Genomic DNA, 15,468 nt, shown 5'->3' with positions numbered 1-15,468 from the left:
GTTATGAGGGAGGGTTGTGCCAGGAAGGGCATCAAGTGCAGAAAACTGAGCTATCCGAGAAGGGAAGCTGAATGAACAAGAAGACACAGTCAAGTTACCGACAGGGCTGTTAGACAACAGAGACTTTACTCTGAGTCGTGGTTGTCAAGGTGTCAGAGGACGTGTTGCTGTCAGGCAGTAGCTGTTTTTTTTTTTTTTTAAGATTGCTGACTTCAGCACTTTAGCATTTCAGATTTTAATATTTAATGTTAAACCAACACTCCTGTTTACATCCACAGCCATTTGTCACTCATACCAGCTTTCAGCTCAGTGTGACTTTGGTAACTGCAGGGAACCACATGGAGGGAAAAACAGCAGAGAAGCTATTTTTACTGATTATATGAGTGCCCTGAATTACATGACGCCTCTCAATCAGTCTTTATGCGAGTGAAGAGGCATCTAGGACTGTTTTTTTTTTCACTTATCTTGAATTTCCTCTCACAGTATCCAAGGCAGGACTGTTGTGCTCAGTTGCTTCATGTTGTAAAAAAAAAAAAAACGTTCTCATTCATCACTGGGCACCGGAGCTAATGGTTACTGCTTGCTGCCTGTAATCGCCTTAATGCCATCTCAGCGACTATCAGCAGAGTCAAAGAGCGCCCAATCTCCCCACAAGTCCGCACCAGTGAAGGATCATTGGCCTTTATGTTGGTTATCCTCCCGAAAACTTCCCAGAGACTTTGTGCCCTCTCGCTTCTTCAGCTGATGTTCTCTGCCTGGCCGGTCAGAAAGCGACGGTCTTTAAGCAGAAGAGTGACATTTTCCTCAGCTCTCCTCTCTATCTCACTGACAGGCTGCTCTCACTGGGCCAGATGACTAATCTAATGTAATCACATCAGCATAATTACACTGGGGAGAAGATAATGACAGACAGATGAGAGACTTAGTGTGTGTGTATGTGTTTGCGCATGTGTATGTGTGTGTTTGATAAAGAAATAGAGAGATTGCGTGCGTGTTTGTCTGTGTGCACACGTGATGGACAGGGCTTAGCAGCTCTGTCATTAAGGGGCTGTGAAGCCCCGCTCTATCGCCTATAATTACCCTCAAAGTGAGAAGCTTTAATATTCTTTGACACAGGCAACAGCCCTCAGATAGACATCTCATCTCTCGCTCTTTTGTCAGCACGCGTCTGTGTGCTCGAGAGTCCCAGCTCAGTTCGGAGCGAGGCTAAGTGACTCTCGAGTGTGACGCTGGAGAGTGTGAACTCTCAGGGCTAAGTGTGTGTCATCATGTCCTTGAGAGTAAGTGGGAATACGACTTCAGAGTTGGCGTCCTCTGACACCCGGTCTCAGAGTGATTGAGCACTTGTGTTTATCTTTACATGTGGTATCATTCTAAAATCAAGAGCAAAAATAAGATGCGCGTTTGATTTTGATCAGCATTTATGATAATGATGCTTCGTGCAAGGTGATAGCTTATCTTGACATCGCAAACACAGAAAGTCATACAAACTGTCTCCAGCTTGTCTTCTTGTTAACCCCATGTCCCTGCAACACATCCAGTCATCTTGCCAAACTCAAAACTGGACAAAATTCTACATTAAAGAGGTAGCTGTGAGGCAAAAAGAAGGATAAGTGATCCATAATGATGTCTGTTTTCGTATTAAAGAGGGGGTATTATGCCTCCTCATTTTTTTAAACATAGATTTAAAGTGATAATGCTGATGTCCATGCTAATCGTGCGCAGATTTTCAAACTGCTACATATTCATCCATCAGAGAAATCTCCAAATCCCCAAATCTGTCTGTAAACTGCTTAAAGGGGTCCAGTCTAAAAAAATAATATTAGATTGTCACAAGATCTTCCTGCTTGCTAAAATGATGAGGTGATTGCATAAGGATCATCTTAACAGGTGTGGGCCTAATACACCAATGTCTGCCCTTAGCTGGGCCCCCACAGGCCTTCAGAAGGCTGGTCCAATCAGAGGGAAGGGGGTTCGTGGAGCCACAAAAAGACAGCAGCTATATTGAAGAATTTCAAAGATGCAGAAATAAGGGTTTCTAAAACATCAGCATGAGAAAAATTTGTATTTTTTTCTCCATGTGGAAATCATTTTTAATTACTAAGGGGCCATAAAAAGCATAAAAAAACACAATACCCCCTTTTTAATATATTGTCAACATGTTTAAGGATGCTTCTTCAAGAGAAACACAACAGAATGATATATTGGAAATTGAGGCAAACTGTAAAAAGTACCAAACAGTGTTCCTAGCTGTTCGTTATGTTCACAAAATGGGCTGATCCCAACTTTATGCAGACATCTTAGTTGGAGATCTGTCAGGGAAAAGATAGCTGGTCAGTAAACATTAAGTAGATGGTTAAAAAATGCACACAAAAAACAAGCTCCTAGTTTGCAACCTTTCTGGCTAATCTTCCCCATGTGTCATGCTGATGTCTGCAAACCAAAATTACTGCAAAGTCAACTTAACACTTTGTGCATCACTTTATTATCTGCTCGTACCCTAACTAGTTTCTTTGTCTTCCTAGGTGTACTACCCAGTGCGCCATCACCTCGTGCAGCACATGATTAGTGCTATGCAGCGCCTGGGCTTTACTCCCAGCGTGACCATAGAGCAAAGGAAACTAGCTGTGGACCTGGCCGAGGTGGTCATCAAATGGGAGTTACAAAGGATCAAAGACCAGCAGGTGGGCTCAGAGAGAGCTATGAACACTCTTTTATTGGATTATGTCCTATAGAAATATTTTATTTTGAAGGTCTTGAATTGATGAATTGCAACTGGTGATACTTTGCATTTCAAAAGAAGACACTTTTATCCTCAGGTTTGAAATAGTTTTGGAGTCTTTCTTGTAATTACTTGACTTTTTGATTTTCTGTGAACAATATGAATCATTCCATCCTCCTCTCACCTCATGTTTTTCCTTCCGCAGCCGGAGTCTGAGACTGACGTAGGTGCTGGCGGTGAGGGAACGAGTGCGGGTGCTGTGAAAAGAGGACTGTCCCTGGAAGCCGCTGCTGCTGCTGCTGGACAAGACGTGAAAAGGTTTCGCACAGCTACTGGAGCTGCTTCCACGGTGAGCATCACTGAAAGTTTCCACTTGAATATTAAGCCAGGAATTAGGCGTTCATTAGCTCAGGATTTAATAACTATACTCCCCTCTTCTCTCTTTCAAAGTTCTGGCTGGTTGTTGTGTTCACTTATCTGAACAGTTGCAGAACAGTTTGAAGGATACTTTGATCAAACAGTCATTTTTAAATCTGTCTGAGACAAAAACTGCCGACAGGAGAAAACAGCACGGTTGTTGTTGCCTTAATCCATTTTTCTTACAAAGGAATTGCAGCTGCACATCTGCTTCATCTCGAGTCCCACTGTGCTCTGTTGTTTTTCATTTACGAAGCTGGATGAGCTGTTTTTGTTTCCAGGGGTGCCTGTTCAAAATCAAAGTGTCTGGATTATACAGTGATCAATCTCTGATGCATACAGAAACTTAACTTGAGAACTTATTTACATTATAAAGATTTAGTTGTTAATTGCATTTGCTTGTTATCACAGGCCTCCAGGTTTTGCTGGGCCCCCTTGTGATACTGTGAACTGGATCAGTCACATGTCTCTGCAGCTCTGCATTTAGCCACACTTAAAGGATGTTTGGAGCTACTCTCACAGAGTTATGAAATCAGATGGAGTTCTTAAACAGTATAGAAACTTCAAGTTTTGAACTCTGTTCATTAAATTATTTCTCTTTGTGTGTTTTTTAGGTGTTTGGTCGCAGCCAGTCCATGCCAGGCACAGAGACCATGCTCACCAAGCCGGTTGAGAAACAGCATACGGACACAGTGGTCAACTTCCTCATCAGGATTGCATGCCAGGTAACACCTCTACTGTAACTTTCACACACACATACACACACACACACACACACACACACACACACACACACACACACACACACACACACAAAAAAAAAATAACCCCACACATACACACAAACATAAGCACAAGCACAGCCCTCAATCTCTAGCAAACACACCCTGAACACAGTTCTGCCATCCATGGCGCCTGCCAGGTAGCACACAAGTATCCTCACCCCCTCAGAGGTGAAGGTAGGACATGCCTGGTGGCTGTCACACACACACAGTCCTGTCGGCGTGTCCTCCGCATACAGCTGTCCCTCGCTCGAGTGGCAATGATGACCTTGGTTACAAGCCTGAAATAGACTGTCGGGATTTAGCTCACCTTGACTTTCCCAAACTTCTTTTTCATGCCAGGCTTCATTCTCACTGCTCATCCAAGCGTCTCTGTTGAATTTAACCTCCTGGGATCACTCACTGCTCACAGAACAAAAATCTTTTCTTTTTATTCCTCTTGACAACAGCGGATTATGACGCAGAAGTGATCCCTGTAGAAAAATTGTATCAGTTCACTGACCTCAGTGATCAGCATTAACCAATAGACATCACACCTGAAGCTCAAATGGATTCTCTCGGGAGCTTTGGCAGAATAACTCTTTGAACCGTCTCTTTTCTATGTGTCAGTGCAACATATATGTACTGCTTGTTGTCTGCTGTGATTATGTACCGACCTCCCTCCTGTCTTTTTGCAGGTGAATGACAGCACCAATGTGGCCGGGTCTCCAGGGGAGATGCTGTCCCGTCGCTGCGTCAGCCTGATGAAGTCTGCCCTCAGGCCTGAGATGTGGCCTCGTGCTGAGCTGAAGCTTCAGTGGTTTGACAAGCTGCTAATGACAGTGGTGAGAGAACATACTGTATGTGTGTTTGCAGGACAAATCTGGAACAGTGCACCTTAATATCTGCAAACAGGTTCTACAGAAAGTGTTGAATCTCTTGGCGGGGATCTGGATTTTAGCATCGGAAATCTGCTGCTTGAAGCCTCCTTGTTTTCCTAGTTACAGTGAAACTGAGACTAACTTAAAACAGATAAGTAGGAGCAACTTGAAGAGATGTTATGCACAAAAAAATGCTGGCATTCACCTTGTAGACACATCTGGTGAATCAGAGGCAAATTTCACAACAAGTTTTTTCTTAACTTGATGTAAAATGCTGGCCACTGGCGGTAACTCTTAGAGGTATTTCCACCTGTCATTGGATAGCTAATGGGTTTGAGATTGCTTTGCTATACACTGTCATTCTGCTACATAAAACTCCAGGCTATTTGACGACATATTCAGTGCACAGGGGTGTTTGTCATCAACAGTATTTTTAGGCAAACAAATGTGAATAAAATTATAAAATGCAGCCAACGATAAAGAAAAATTATTAGTTTTTTTCCCAGTTCGCTCAGAGCCTGCAGAAGTTTCCACATCCCTGCTTAAGCTCTGTCTTAGTGTTTGCTTTAACGTCTCTGAGTCCTTTGTTTCTTATCAGTAAATACATGAAGTGAGGCGCCACGACCATAATGACAAAATAATGACAGTGGCGAGATAACAGGACTCTATCCGGGTTGGCCTGTGCCTTCTTGCTCCCTCTTCATCCTAAACTCCCCACCCTTGCCTTCTCTATCTCTCCACTGTGCCTCTGTGAATCTGTCCTCGCCTTTCTCCCTGTGTCTTGCCACCACTTCCTCCTCTCATCTCTTCTTTTCTTTCCAGCCTCTTATCGCAGCCTCTCTTCTGTGTCCCTCTCTTTATCTGTCGCCCCTCTCCTTCTCTCGTCATCTCTCCGGTTCCGATTCAGTCGCGCTTCAGACAAGGTTATCACCGTGTGCTGCGATTGTCACGTACTTCCCTTTTTTCCCTTCTGGGGATCGCTGCAATTGGGCGCGCCTTTTGCTTCCCTTTGCCCACGCATACACACTCGCACAACCAATCAGCCTTTCCAGACCCCATGGGAACAGTGTGATAAACAAGGTTTCCTTTAGGTCTTATGCAGATGCGCCAACACAAATCCCAGCCCCCTTGGGACAATGCTCTACCTGCCCAGCCATCTTACTCAGACTAATGAACAATGCTCCAAATCCGATTACCTTTTATCATCTCATTGTAGTGGCATGGCAGTGATTAAGAGTCAGAGGGAGTGGCATATGAGGGCACATGAGGAGCAGCAGGGGACGCAGGCACACACTCACCCTCACATACACGCAAATACCGTATCTACAAGGCTCCAGATACAAGATCCCAGTCTGTTAATACAGTGCCAAATCAATAGCACCCTAATATCTTGCCGCAGCCTTATCACAGAAGTCCCTTGTTCATTAGCCAAGATTAGCGCCATGGATCTGTCCCAGATTATCCTCTTGCCCCTACCGTCTTGTAAACCTTGATTGCAATTTAGACAAAATTAGGGACCCGATGTTAGCCATTGATCTTTAGTTTAGCAGCAATCACATTGCCTTGGATCTTTTGTGCGAGAAATACCTCTGTGTGTGGAATATTGATTTCTCAGTTGTCTTGAGTTTATGTGGGGAAAAAAGTTCAATGATTAATGCATCTGCCAAGGATTTAGTTCTGTACATTTGTTTTTTGCCCAGCTTTGAATTTCAATACTTATAAATTAGCAGAAAGGCCTGCAGATATTCATTTTAGATGATGCTACATTCATCAAAAGGCATAATTGCAACTGGGGCTAAACTGTGGAAAGTGGGGAGTACAAGAAAAGCTGGTGGACCTTGTTATGAGGTTTAATTGTGAATATAAAATATTGATTTTTTTTTGTTGTTGTTTTTGTGAGTAGACAATCTTGCTGTATGTCATATTGTAGTTTCACACTTGGAGAAATAAGGTTAAAAAAAAAATAGACATAGTTATGGCCAGTTTTTTCAGATTTTTTCACAATATCAAACACCTTTATTTCTTTTTTTATCATTTATTTCTTTCATTCCACCAACCTCTCTCTTTGCATCATGTTTCTCAGGAACAACCAGCACAAGCCAACATCTCCAACATCTGCACCGGCCTGGAGATCCTCTGCTTCCTCCTCCAAGTCCTGCAGTCCCCAGCCATCCTGGCCCACTTTAAACCCCTACAGCGGGGCATCGCTGCATGCATGACCTGCGGTAACACCAAAGTGCTGCGGGCTGTCCACTCTCTGCTCTCACGCCTCATGAGCATCTTCCCCACTGAGCCTAGTAAGATCTCACGGTTGGATTAGCCAAACTCATTACCTCAAGAATGAAAAAGAAAAAAAAAAGAGCTGCATGTTCTTGCCGAGGAAATCATTCCTCACTGCCAAAATGTTTGTGATTGTTTGTTCTTTCTCACATTTTTAAGATAGCTTTTTTTTATTCAGTGTGCCAAAGCAAGGCGCTGATGTAGATCCCCAGCTGTTCTTTGTTTGAAGCAAACACTCTCTTTCTGTCTGTCTATCTGTAGGCACATCATCAGTGGCATCCAAGTACGAGGAGTTGGAGTGTCTTTATGCTGCTGTGGGCAAAGTCATCTATGAAGGACTCACCAACTACGAAAAAGCCACAAGCAACACTAACCCCACACAGCTCTTTGGTAAGACCTTCAGCTCTCCTTTTTCCATTCTGCTCTCTCGTGCTCCGTCACCCTCACTTTATTGCTCATAAACCCCATACATAAAAAATATATATATTTGTCACACTCTCTCATTTCCCTACAAAAACCAAGCTAACTCAGTCACTCTTAGCAATTATTCCAGTAAGTGGGTCGTTAAAATGCAAGCCGATGGGCCCTGCTGCTCGGCCTAACATCTGGTCTGTTTAAACTGGGGCCACAGTCCAGCGGTTTGGGAAAGGTTGTCTCGGGAAGAATTGCAGCGTTAGGGCCACCCTCCCTGTGTGAACATTACTGTTATCCTGCCAAATGTCAGATGGTATTTATTGAAAAAACGTACATTCATTCCAAGGAGATAGCCATTTGATTTTTTACCCCCTTCATTTGAAATATATAGCAGCTCTTCAGATAAAGGGCCCTCAAGGTGACAAATGGTTATTGGAGAGCTGTCTAAAGGTAGCGCTATCTGATACGATTTTCCCAAAATGGCAGTTGTGGTCAATAAAAGGCTTTTGATATCCTTCTGTTGCAGAGAGGTAGCACTGACATGACGGGGGTGGTATTTTAACATTTGTCTCCTCTTCAGAGAGCAGAAACAGAGAGGGACATTAGTCTCACATATCCCTGCCTCGGTGACACTCAGCTTTATGATATTCACCATAAAAGAAAGGGGAAAGAGGCCAGGTGTGTCTGTTTCTGCCCACAGACTGAGATACCCCTGTCAGATCACTTGTTTTCACATTTCTTTCCTAACTTCATCATCAGACTTTCTCCTTCATTGCTCCTCCAGGAACGCTTATGATCTTGAAATCAGCGTGCAGTTACAACGCCAGCTACATTGACCGCCTCATCTCGGTGTTCATGCGGTCTCTGCAGAAGATGGTGCGGGAACACCTGAGCCCCCAGCAGGCCAACCCTGGGGTGACCGAAACAAGCACAGGTACATGGATGAGTGGGAATAAATGAGAGGATGAGTGTGAATCAGAAATAGCATGATTATGCAGGCCGGTTTGGGGTAGGGCATTTAAATAAAAACAAGTTAAAGAGGGGTAACGATCTTAAAGAGGGGGTTTGGGATTTTTTTTAAAGGCTGTATATCAACTTTTTGGTTCTCCTGTTGTAATTTTACGTGATTTACAGCTTAAGAAAATCCCTATTTTTCTCAGATTGGTGTTGTAGGAAACACTTTTTCAGCCACTGTCTGAAACACTTTGTTATAGTTGCTGTCTCTTTAAGGCTCCCTGTTCCACAATCCTCCTTCCCTATGATTGGCCAGCCTTCCGGACTTTGGTGTTTGAGACCAGTCATGAACCAGTTAGGAGATCCATATGTGATGACCTCATTATTTCAGCATTTTGAAGATGTTGTGCTGCTTTGTTTTTTAGACCAGGTGGTCTAAAAGGTGTAGAAATTTAAAAATCTGCTTTCATTCAGCTCTCAGTTGTTGACTTGTAGAAATTTAAGATCACAAGAGCTGTGCAGTCTTTTGCAGGCCCAACTATCATGATTTTCAGTTCTTGAGTCACCATCAGAGCTGAGAGATCCCCCTCGACTGTGCCCCAGACTTTCATTTTGACTTATCCTCCAAGCTGAAGTTACAGCTGACTCACATTATCAGGAAGCCTTGCGTGCGTACTTTCCCCAGCCCCTGATCTAACAAGGGCTTGTCTGTGTGTGAGGTCAGTTGTACCAAATGCACTCACACGGCGACCTTCCTCAGACTCAGTCAGAGCTCAGATTTCCCGTGTATCTCAGCACTACCTGGCTCCACACAAAGAGCGTATCAGAAGTTTTCTATCAATGGCTGCAGCTGTGTTCTGAGAGGCTGTTGTCGTTCGGGAAGATCCTCGGCACAGATAGTGTGGGGATGTTCCTCAGCTCCACTTCCCACCTTTTATTGTCTGAGTTCCTCTCTGGAAGAAGCAAACAGAAACAGATGGTCACAAAGTGCCGTTTCATATATCAGTTAACGACTTCACTTTAAAGTAAATGTTAAGAAGAGAAGTTCAGGAGTTGAAGAGTTCCTTGTGTTTTTAGCTCTCTCGTGACTGTTAGAAAAAAGGCTCCTGTTCACTCCATTCTCTCAGCAAGGCTTGACCAGAGCTGCAGAAGTGAGGCAGCACATAATTCCTGCTGCTGCTTCTCAGATGGGAGGTAATGGCTAGAAGATGCTATCAGTGCTTTAAATGGGTTCCTAATGACTGTATCGGGAAACGCACACATTTACCGTCCAGTAGGCACTGTTATTGTCACTGAAAGCAATGACTATCTGACCAGTGAGGCCTTAGCCTAAAGATTTTTTATGTCTCACTAATCTAATAAGCTTTGCTGGAGTAGTTGTTGCACTTAAAATGTGAAGTCCGAGATTTGCTGCTGCCACCATGAAGCGCTCAGGTACAAAATACCAATTGGGTGATGTCACAATGTTGGATTTAGAAAACAAAAATAAAAAATAAATATGTTCTATAACCGATGTTGTTAATGGTGTAGTCAAGCTGTTTTTTTGTGGGCTAAATTACACAAAACATGGGAAATAACTTTTCTGCTCTTGACTGTTAACGTCTCTGCTCCCTTAGTGACCAGTGAGCTGGTGATGCTGAGCCTCGACCTGGTGAAGACTCGACTCTCTGTCATGAGCATGGAGATGAGAAAGAACTTCATCCAGGTCATCTTAACTTCGCTTATTGAGAAGTCTCCTGATCCCAAAATCCTCCGCGCCGTCGTAAAAATTGTCGAGGAGTGGGTGAAGAACAACTCCCCCATGGCGGCCAATCAGGTAAGAAGGAAGCCCAGGAATGGAGTTCATAAAGTCAGATTTTAAAGTATAGGAATGTAACAATACCTCATAAGACAATAAATGTGATGGGGTGAGATAAAAGAATAAGCATTGATGCTAATTCTAGACAACAGAGCAGGTGACAGGTGGTTCCCGCTCATGGATGATGGACTCACTTAACAATCTGCTGCTATAAATGATGGGTGGGCATTTCAAGCAAAACACTATGCAGTTATCACTACTGGTTATCTGATGTTTAATCAAATAGTTTTTGGTTTCTGTAAAAAATTCTTCCAGTATGCATTTGTTGCAGAAGTCTGTTTCTCTGTAGTTCTGAATCTCTCAGTGCTGCACCTGTTTGACTGGTAACTGGCTCTAATGCTTCTCAAGTTGTTTATTTATTATTGTTGACATTTTTTGTTAATTAAGAGCAATGAGTTAACAGTTTGGTGAAAAGAATCAAACAGTTTTAAGATGAGAAAATAGTACCATGATTTGTTTTTAAAATTATTAATTTAATGTTAAACATCACAACAAATCCCTAAAATCTTGTTATTTTCAAAGAGAGGTGGGAGATAGCAGAAAAGTAACAGCTGGACCCTTTTAGGTGCTAACACATCATCACTTAACTGTTGATTGGCTTGATGCTGTTTTCATTTGACTCAAACTATTCAACCTAGTGGAAAAAAAGAGGCATCCTTTCAAAATAAAAGCATAAACGCAATCAAAATAGTAGTATATAGCTGTGTTGCAGAAAAAAATCTTTAACAAAAGAAACACAAATAAAAGATTTATGAAGCTGCCTGTTCTCTGGAATATACAACCTGAAAAAAGTGTAGCAATCATAGTGTCAGCATTGTGAATAGTATGCGTGTCATCTTTTCTGAAATAACAGCAGTTTGTAATTTTATTTCTAAAGCACATAACACTGTGGATCAGCTTAATGTGTATTTAACTCGAGATAAAACTGTGGAAAAACAAGACTTAAGAATTACTTCAGCAATCATGAATAAGGCATGGATATCAAATCAATGAAACATGCACACAACATCAGACGAGGCAATCAGCATCAAGAAATGTAATACAAACCTAGAAAATCTGCTCACACAAGTGAGCACACACACACACACACACAGAGTAACCATATGTATCCTCAGGAGAATAGACAGGTTTTGAAGTTAATTTTAGAAGCAGAGCCAGTTTGATGGACCTCAGGTCAACAAGCAGCTTGTTCCAGACAGAGGGAGAGACCTGAACTACTAAAAGCCCCCTCAGTGGACTTTGATCTAATTCTGGGTACGGCTAAAAGACCTCTACCTTGATGACCGGAGGCGCTGGATCTGGTCGTGAGCAAAGCAGAAAAATACTCAAAACCTGAACTGTCCAGATTTAGAAGTTAACAGTAACAAGTTAATGAGAAATTGTAACAAATACGACTTCAAAGAAAACATCTATTAACAGGTAGAGATGTGTGATTCGGTGAGTCATTGCTTTGTTTTTATTTTGAATAATGAGAAATCTGAATCAGCAAACATTTCTTTAAAGAGTGACACCTTTACATAAACAAAAAGCAAAGCACATTTCATCTTCTCAGAGGGGCTAACATTAGCATAACACCCGAGAGGCTATCTTTAGGCTATTCCCTTTTGAGCTTTAGAGTATGGGGAAAAAATAGTTTTTAAAAATCTGTCATTTATTTTCTGATGTCTCTTATCCTCCTCTGTTCAGATGCCGAACCTCCGTGAGAAATCCATCCTGCTGGTTAAGATGATGACCTACATAGAGAAACGCTTCCCTGATGAACTTGAGTTAAACGCCCAGTTCTTGGACCTCGTTAATTACGTCTACAGGTAATTACTGCCATTTATCACATGGCCAAATGGCCGTTCCGCCACTGCCTTGCCGCCCTTGCATCCATCTTAACGGGGGTGGATGAAGGTCGCAGATTTGAGGTGGGGAAAGTCACGGGAGGTTGGGTCAAGGAGTGATGGAAAATTAGTGATGAAGAGGATGGGGTTTGAAGAGAGAGCACTAATCATTGGAGGGAAGAGTAAAAAAAATAGATGATTCTAGATAGAAGGGTGTTGAAATAATCAGTTTATTTGAGGTCAGGGTGGAAATATTTGATTAAATCCAACTGAAATGGAATGAAAGGAAGAATAAGGATTGTTCAAAAAGGGTCGTTGAGACAGCAGGTTGTGATGGAGACAGATAAAGCATCAGGCTTTTCCACAGGCCTACAGTCGTGTCAGGACCCATGACAGGACACACAGCAGGCAAGGGCCAGAGGGGAGAGACTGTCTCACTGCCTGCTATCCATCAACCCGAGCCTCTCTTTGTCTTCCTGTCTCCCACACATACACATTTAATCAGCCAAATGTAGCCTGTATCCCACCGCCCCATCTGCCAGGAGGTTTAAAACGAGCAGTAAAGCCTTGATGGACAGCGAGTAATGAGAATGAAATGATAAAGCAGCTGTGCCTAAACAATGTTTGATTAGGAGAATAATGTAAATAGGGACAAAATGCAGCTGTGGAAGCCTCCTATCCCACCTTCCCTCTCCACTGTTGTGTGAATCATAGCCGTGACGCTTGCTCGCTGCAGCAGTGTGATGAAGAGATGAGTATTATTGTTATTGGAGTGTCTAATGCTTGACTCTCTCTGCATGAGAGACACTTAATTTCACCTAATATTCAGTGTTAACTGCCATCTCCTCACACTTCAGTGACCTTCAGTGTTAAATGACACTGCTGTTTAAATGTGCTAGCACCTCTCGTTGGAGTGCTGTTACAGAGATAACCTTTGTTTTGTTTTCACTTCAACCTGTCTGCAGTATTTTTTTTTCAGACCCTTTGGCCATGAACTGAATCCTTGAATCCTGAGTACTATAACAACCTGGCATGACAGCAACATGAAATGCTATAAATAGCATTCAAGCGTGTACCCATACAGTGGAACACAGCATGTCCTTCTTAAATCCAAAACTAATCCCAAAGCAGTTTAATTTTATTAGCACTTAATTTGCAAAAAGTAATCTGAGGTTAGCTAACTGTGAGCTAACTGTTAGCTTCAGTTTTAACAGACAGCATCGAACCTGTAGAAGCATGTCCTTTTTAAAAAGGTAAATTCATTTAATTGAAATTGAATGGTTCCTCTTATTTATTGCCTTAAATTCAGACTTTATCCGTGTTTATTGGAAATCCTCAATTTATTATGACAGTAGGGACATCACAATTCATATCACATTGTCTACCACTAATATTAACTGTAATTACTAGGTCATAGTATTCTTAGGATTTTTACTTAAGTATGGAACGAGGATTTTTCTCTGACATTTTAAACTTTGTGATTGTAAATTGAGGAACTATGCATTCCTGAATTCTTTCAGGTGGAAACCATCTGTTGCTGAGTTAAATTACTGCTTTATGCGGTGCCAGTATGGCCTAGCGGTTAGGTTAAGCATCCTATGAGGCTAGTCCCTGATGGGTTTGAATCCAAACTGATGCACCTCTCTTGCATGCCACTCACTCTCACCCTGTTTCCTGCCCTATCTACTGTCCTGTTCTCTCTGAATAAAAGCATAAAGAGCCAAAAATATATTTATAAAAAATGTTTTTTTAAGGGGCACCTGTTTGGTTCAGCTGTCTAAGTGCAGACGGGGCTAAATGAGGAAGCTGATTGCTCAACCCCTGATGATGGGATTGACTGCTCTGAAATAAAAGCTAGTTTGAAGTTTCATGACTGAATGTAGCTTTAACACAAGGCTTTGAATGCAGAGTTTTCAATGCAAAAATCAATAATGGCTTGACACTTTTTCCAGTCAGACCGTTGAAGTAAATCACAAGTTTGATGGTTTCTTAAGCAAAGATCTATTATGATTCTCTGATCGTAATTTTATGTTGTGCTTTTGTCATTATAGCATGTTTACTAGATTTTGACTACTATAAATAATAGTTATCTCAATTTTTCATAAACCACATTCTATTTTTAACTTTAATAATCAAATAAATGTTCAGGTAATCATGAAATCAAAGTTTATGAAAGCTAGTAAGCAAACCTGACAAATACACCATCAAAATTGTTTGCTAATTAATTAATATACAACAGTGACGGATAAATGCTTACAATACATGAATACAAAAAAGAAAAAGATAAGAGTAAATTAATGATATGATTAATATGGAACATAGTGAGTTAAAGTAAAACACAAAAAATAGCTGGAAACCAAAACTGATGATTCCTTCTTCATATTTTATTATGCTTCCTGTTATTCCAGGAAAGTGACTGATGCCTTCTGCTGTCTTGTATTTATTTGGATAATACTTGTCATTCAGTTTCTTCAAGCTTTGATTGGATTTGAAGTAATGCTGGCCTGTCACATTTTTCAGAGATGAGAGCCTTTCAGGAAGTGACATCACATCCAAGTTGGAACCAGCCTTCCTCTCAGGGCTCCGATGCACTCAACCGCTGATCAGAGCAAAATTCTTCGAGGTATTTGACGCCTCCATGAAGCGGCGCGTCTATGAGAGGCTTCTCTACATCTGCTGCTCGCAGAACTGGGAGGCCATGGGCAGCCACTTCTGGATCAAACAGTGCATAGAGGTAAACAGTCACAAGCTCAGGCTTTTATACCCTCTAGACAGGGGGAAAAAAGCGTATTGTTGACTCATACAAGTCTCTTTCTGTCTCAGTTAGCGCCTTGTCATGCCTGTCACTTGTCATGTCAGCGACTGTCACTGATCTTTTGTTTGTGTGTGTTTTCTGTGTGTCTCTGCGATAGCTGCTGCTGGCGGTGTGCGAACGGAACACCATCATCAGCACCAGCTGCCAGGGATCCATGCTGCCGTCTATCACCAACGTCATCAACTTGGCCGACAGCCATGACCGAGCCGCCTTCGCTATGGCAACGCATGTCAAGCAGGAGCCGCGTGAGAGGGAGAACAGTGAAACCAAGGAGGAGGTGGGAGACGAACACACACAATGCATCACAATAATCCAGAACAATACCTTGTTTGTAATGAGTCAGACATGCTAACATCCAAACACTTCTCTTACAGGATGTAGAGATTGATATAGAGCTAGCTCCAGGTGACCAGACTGCCATCCCCAAGAGTAAGGAGCAGTCTGAGAGAGACACAGGCAACCAGCTGCACATGCTCACAAACCGCCATGACAAGTTTCTTGACTCACTACGGGAAGTCAAGGTAAGTTTTAGAACTTCTC

The 15,468-nt window shown here is 42.2% G+C and overlaps 1 protein-coding gene across 2 annotated transcripts in view; it reads left to right on the top strand.

The window, feature by feature from the left end:
- Positions 1-15,468, top strand: part of trrap (transformation/transcription domain-associated protein) — a 91,549-nt gene that overhangs the window by 31,081 nt on the left and 45,000 nt on the right. For both annotated transcript variants that reach the window (XM_074662670.1, XM_074662669.1), the window contains 12 exons: positions 2,526-2,684; positions 2,928-3,071; positions 3,754-3,864; positions 4,599-4,745; positions 6,865-7,078; positions 7,323-7,451; positions 8,260-8,409; positions 10,046-10,245; positions 11,974-12,095; positions 14,634-14,847; positions 15,026-15,205; positions 15,303-15,449. In XM_074662670.1, coding sequence (XP_074518771.1) covers positions 2,526-2,684; positions 2,928-3,071; positions 3,754-3,864; positions 4,599-4,745; positions 6,865-7,078; positions 7,323-7,451; positions 8,260-8,409; positions 10,046-10,245; positions 11,974-12,095; positions 14,634-14,847; positions 15,026-15,205; positions 15,303-15,449 — 1,917 coding nt within the window. The remainder of the gene's footprint in view (positions 1-2,525; positions 2,685-2,927; positions 3,072-3,753; positions 3,865-4,598; positions 4,746-6,864; positions 7,079-7,322; positions 7,452-8,259; positions 8,410-10,045; positions 10,246-11,973; positions 12,096-14,633; positions 14,848-15,025; positions 15,206-15,302; positions 15,450-15,468) is intronic.

The sequence above is a fragment of the Halichoeres trimaculatus genome, unplaced genomic scaffold (genome assembly GCF_033239565.1).
Source record: "Halichoeres trimaculatus isolate MK-OKI-2021-1 unplaced genomic scaffold, fHalTri1.1 fHalTri1_scaffold_23, whole genome shotgun sequence".
Taxonomy (NCBI): Eukaryota; Metazoa; Chordata; class Actinopteri; order Labriformes; family Labridae; genus Halichoeres; species Halichoeres trimaculatus.
Note: the sequence above shows the minus strand (reverse complement) of the source record. Positions and strands in the feature narration are given on the sequence as shown.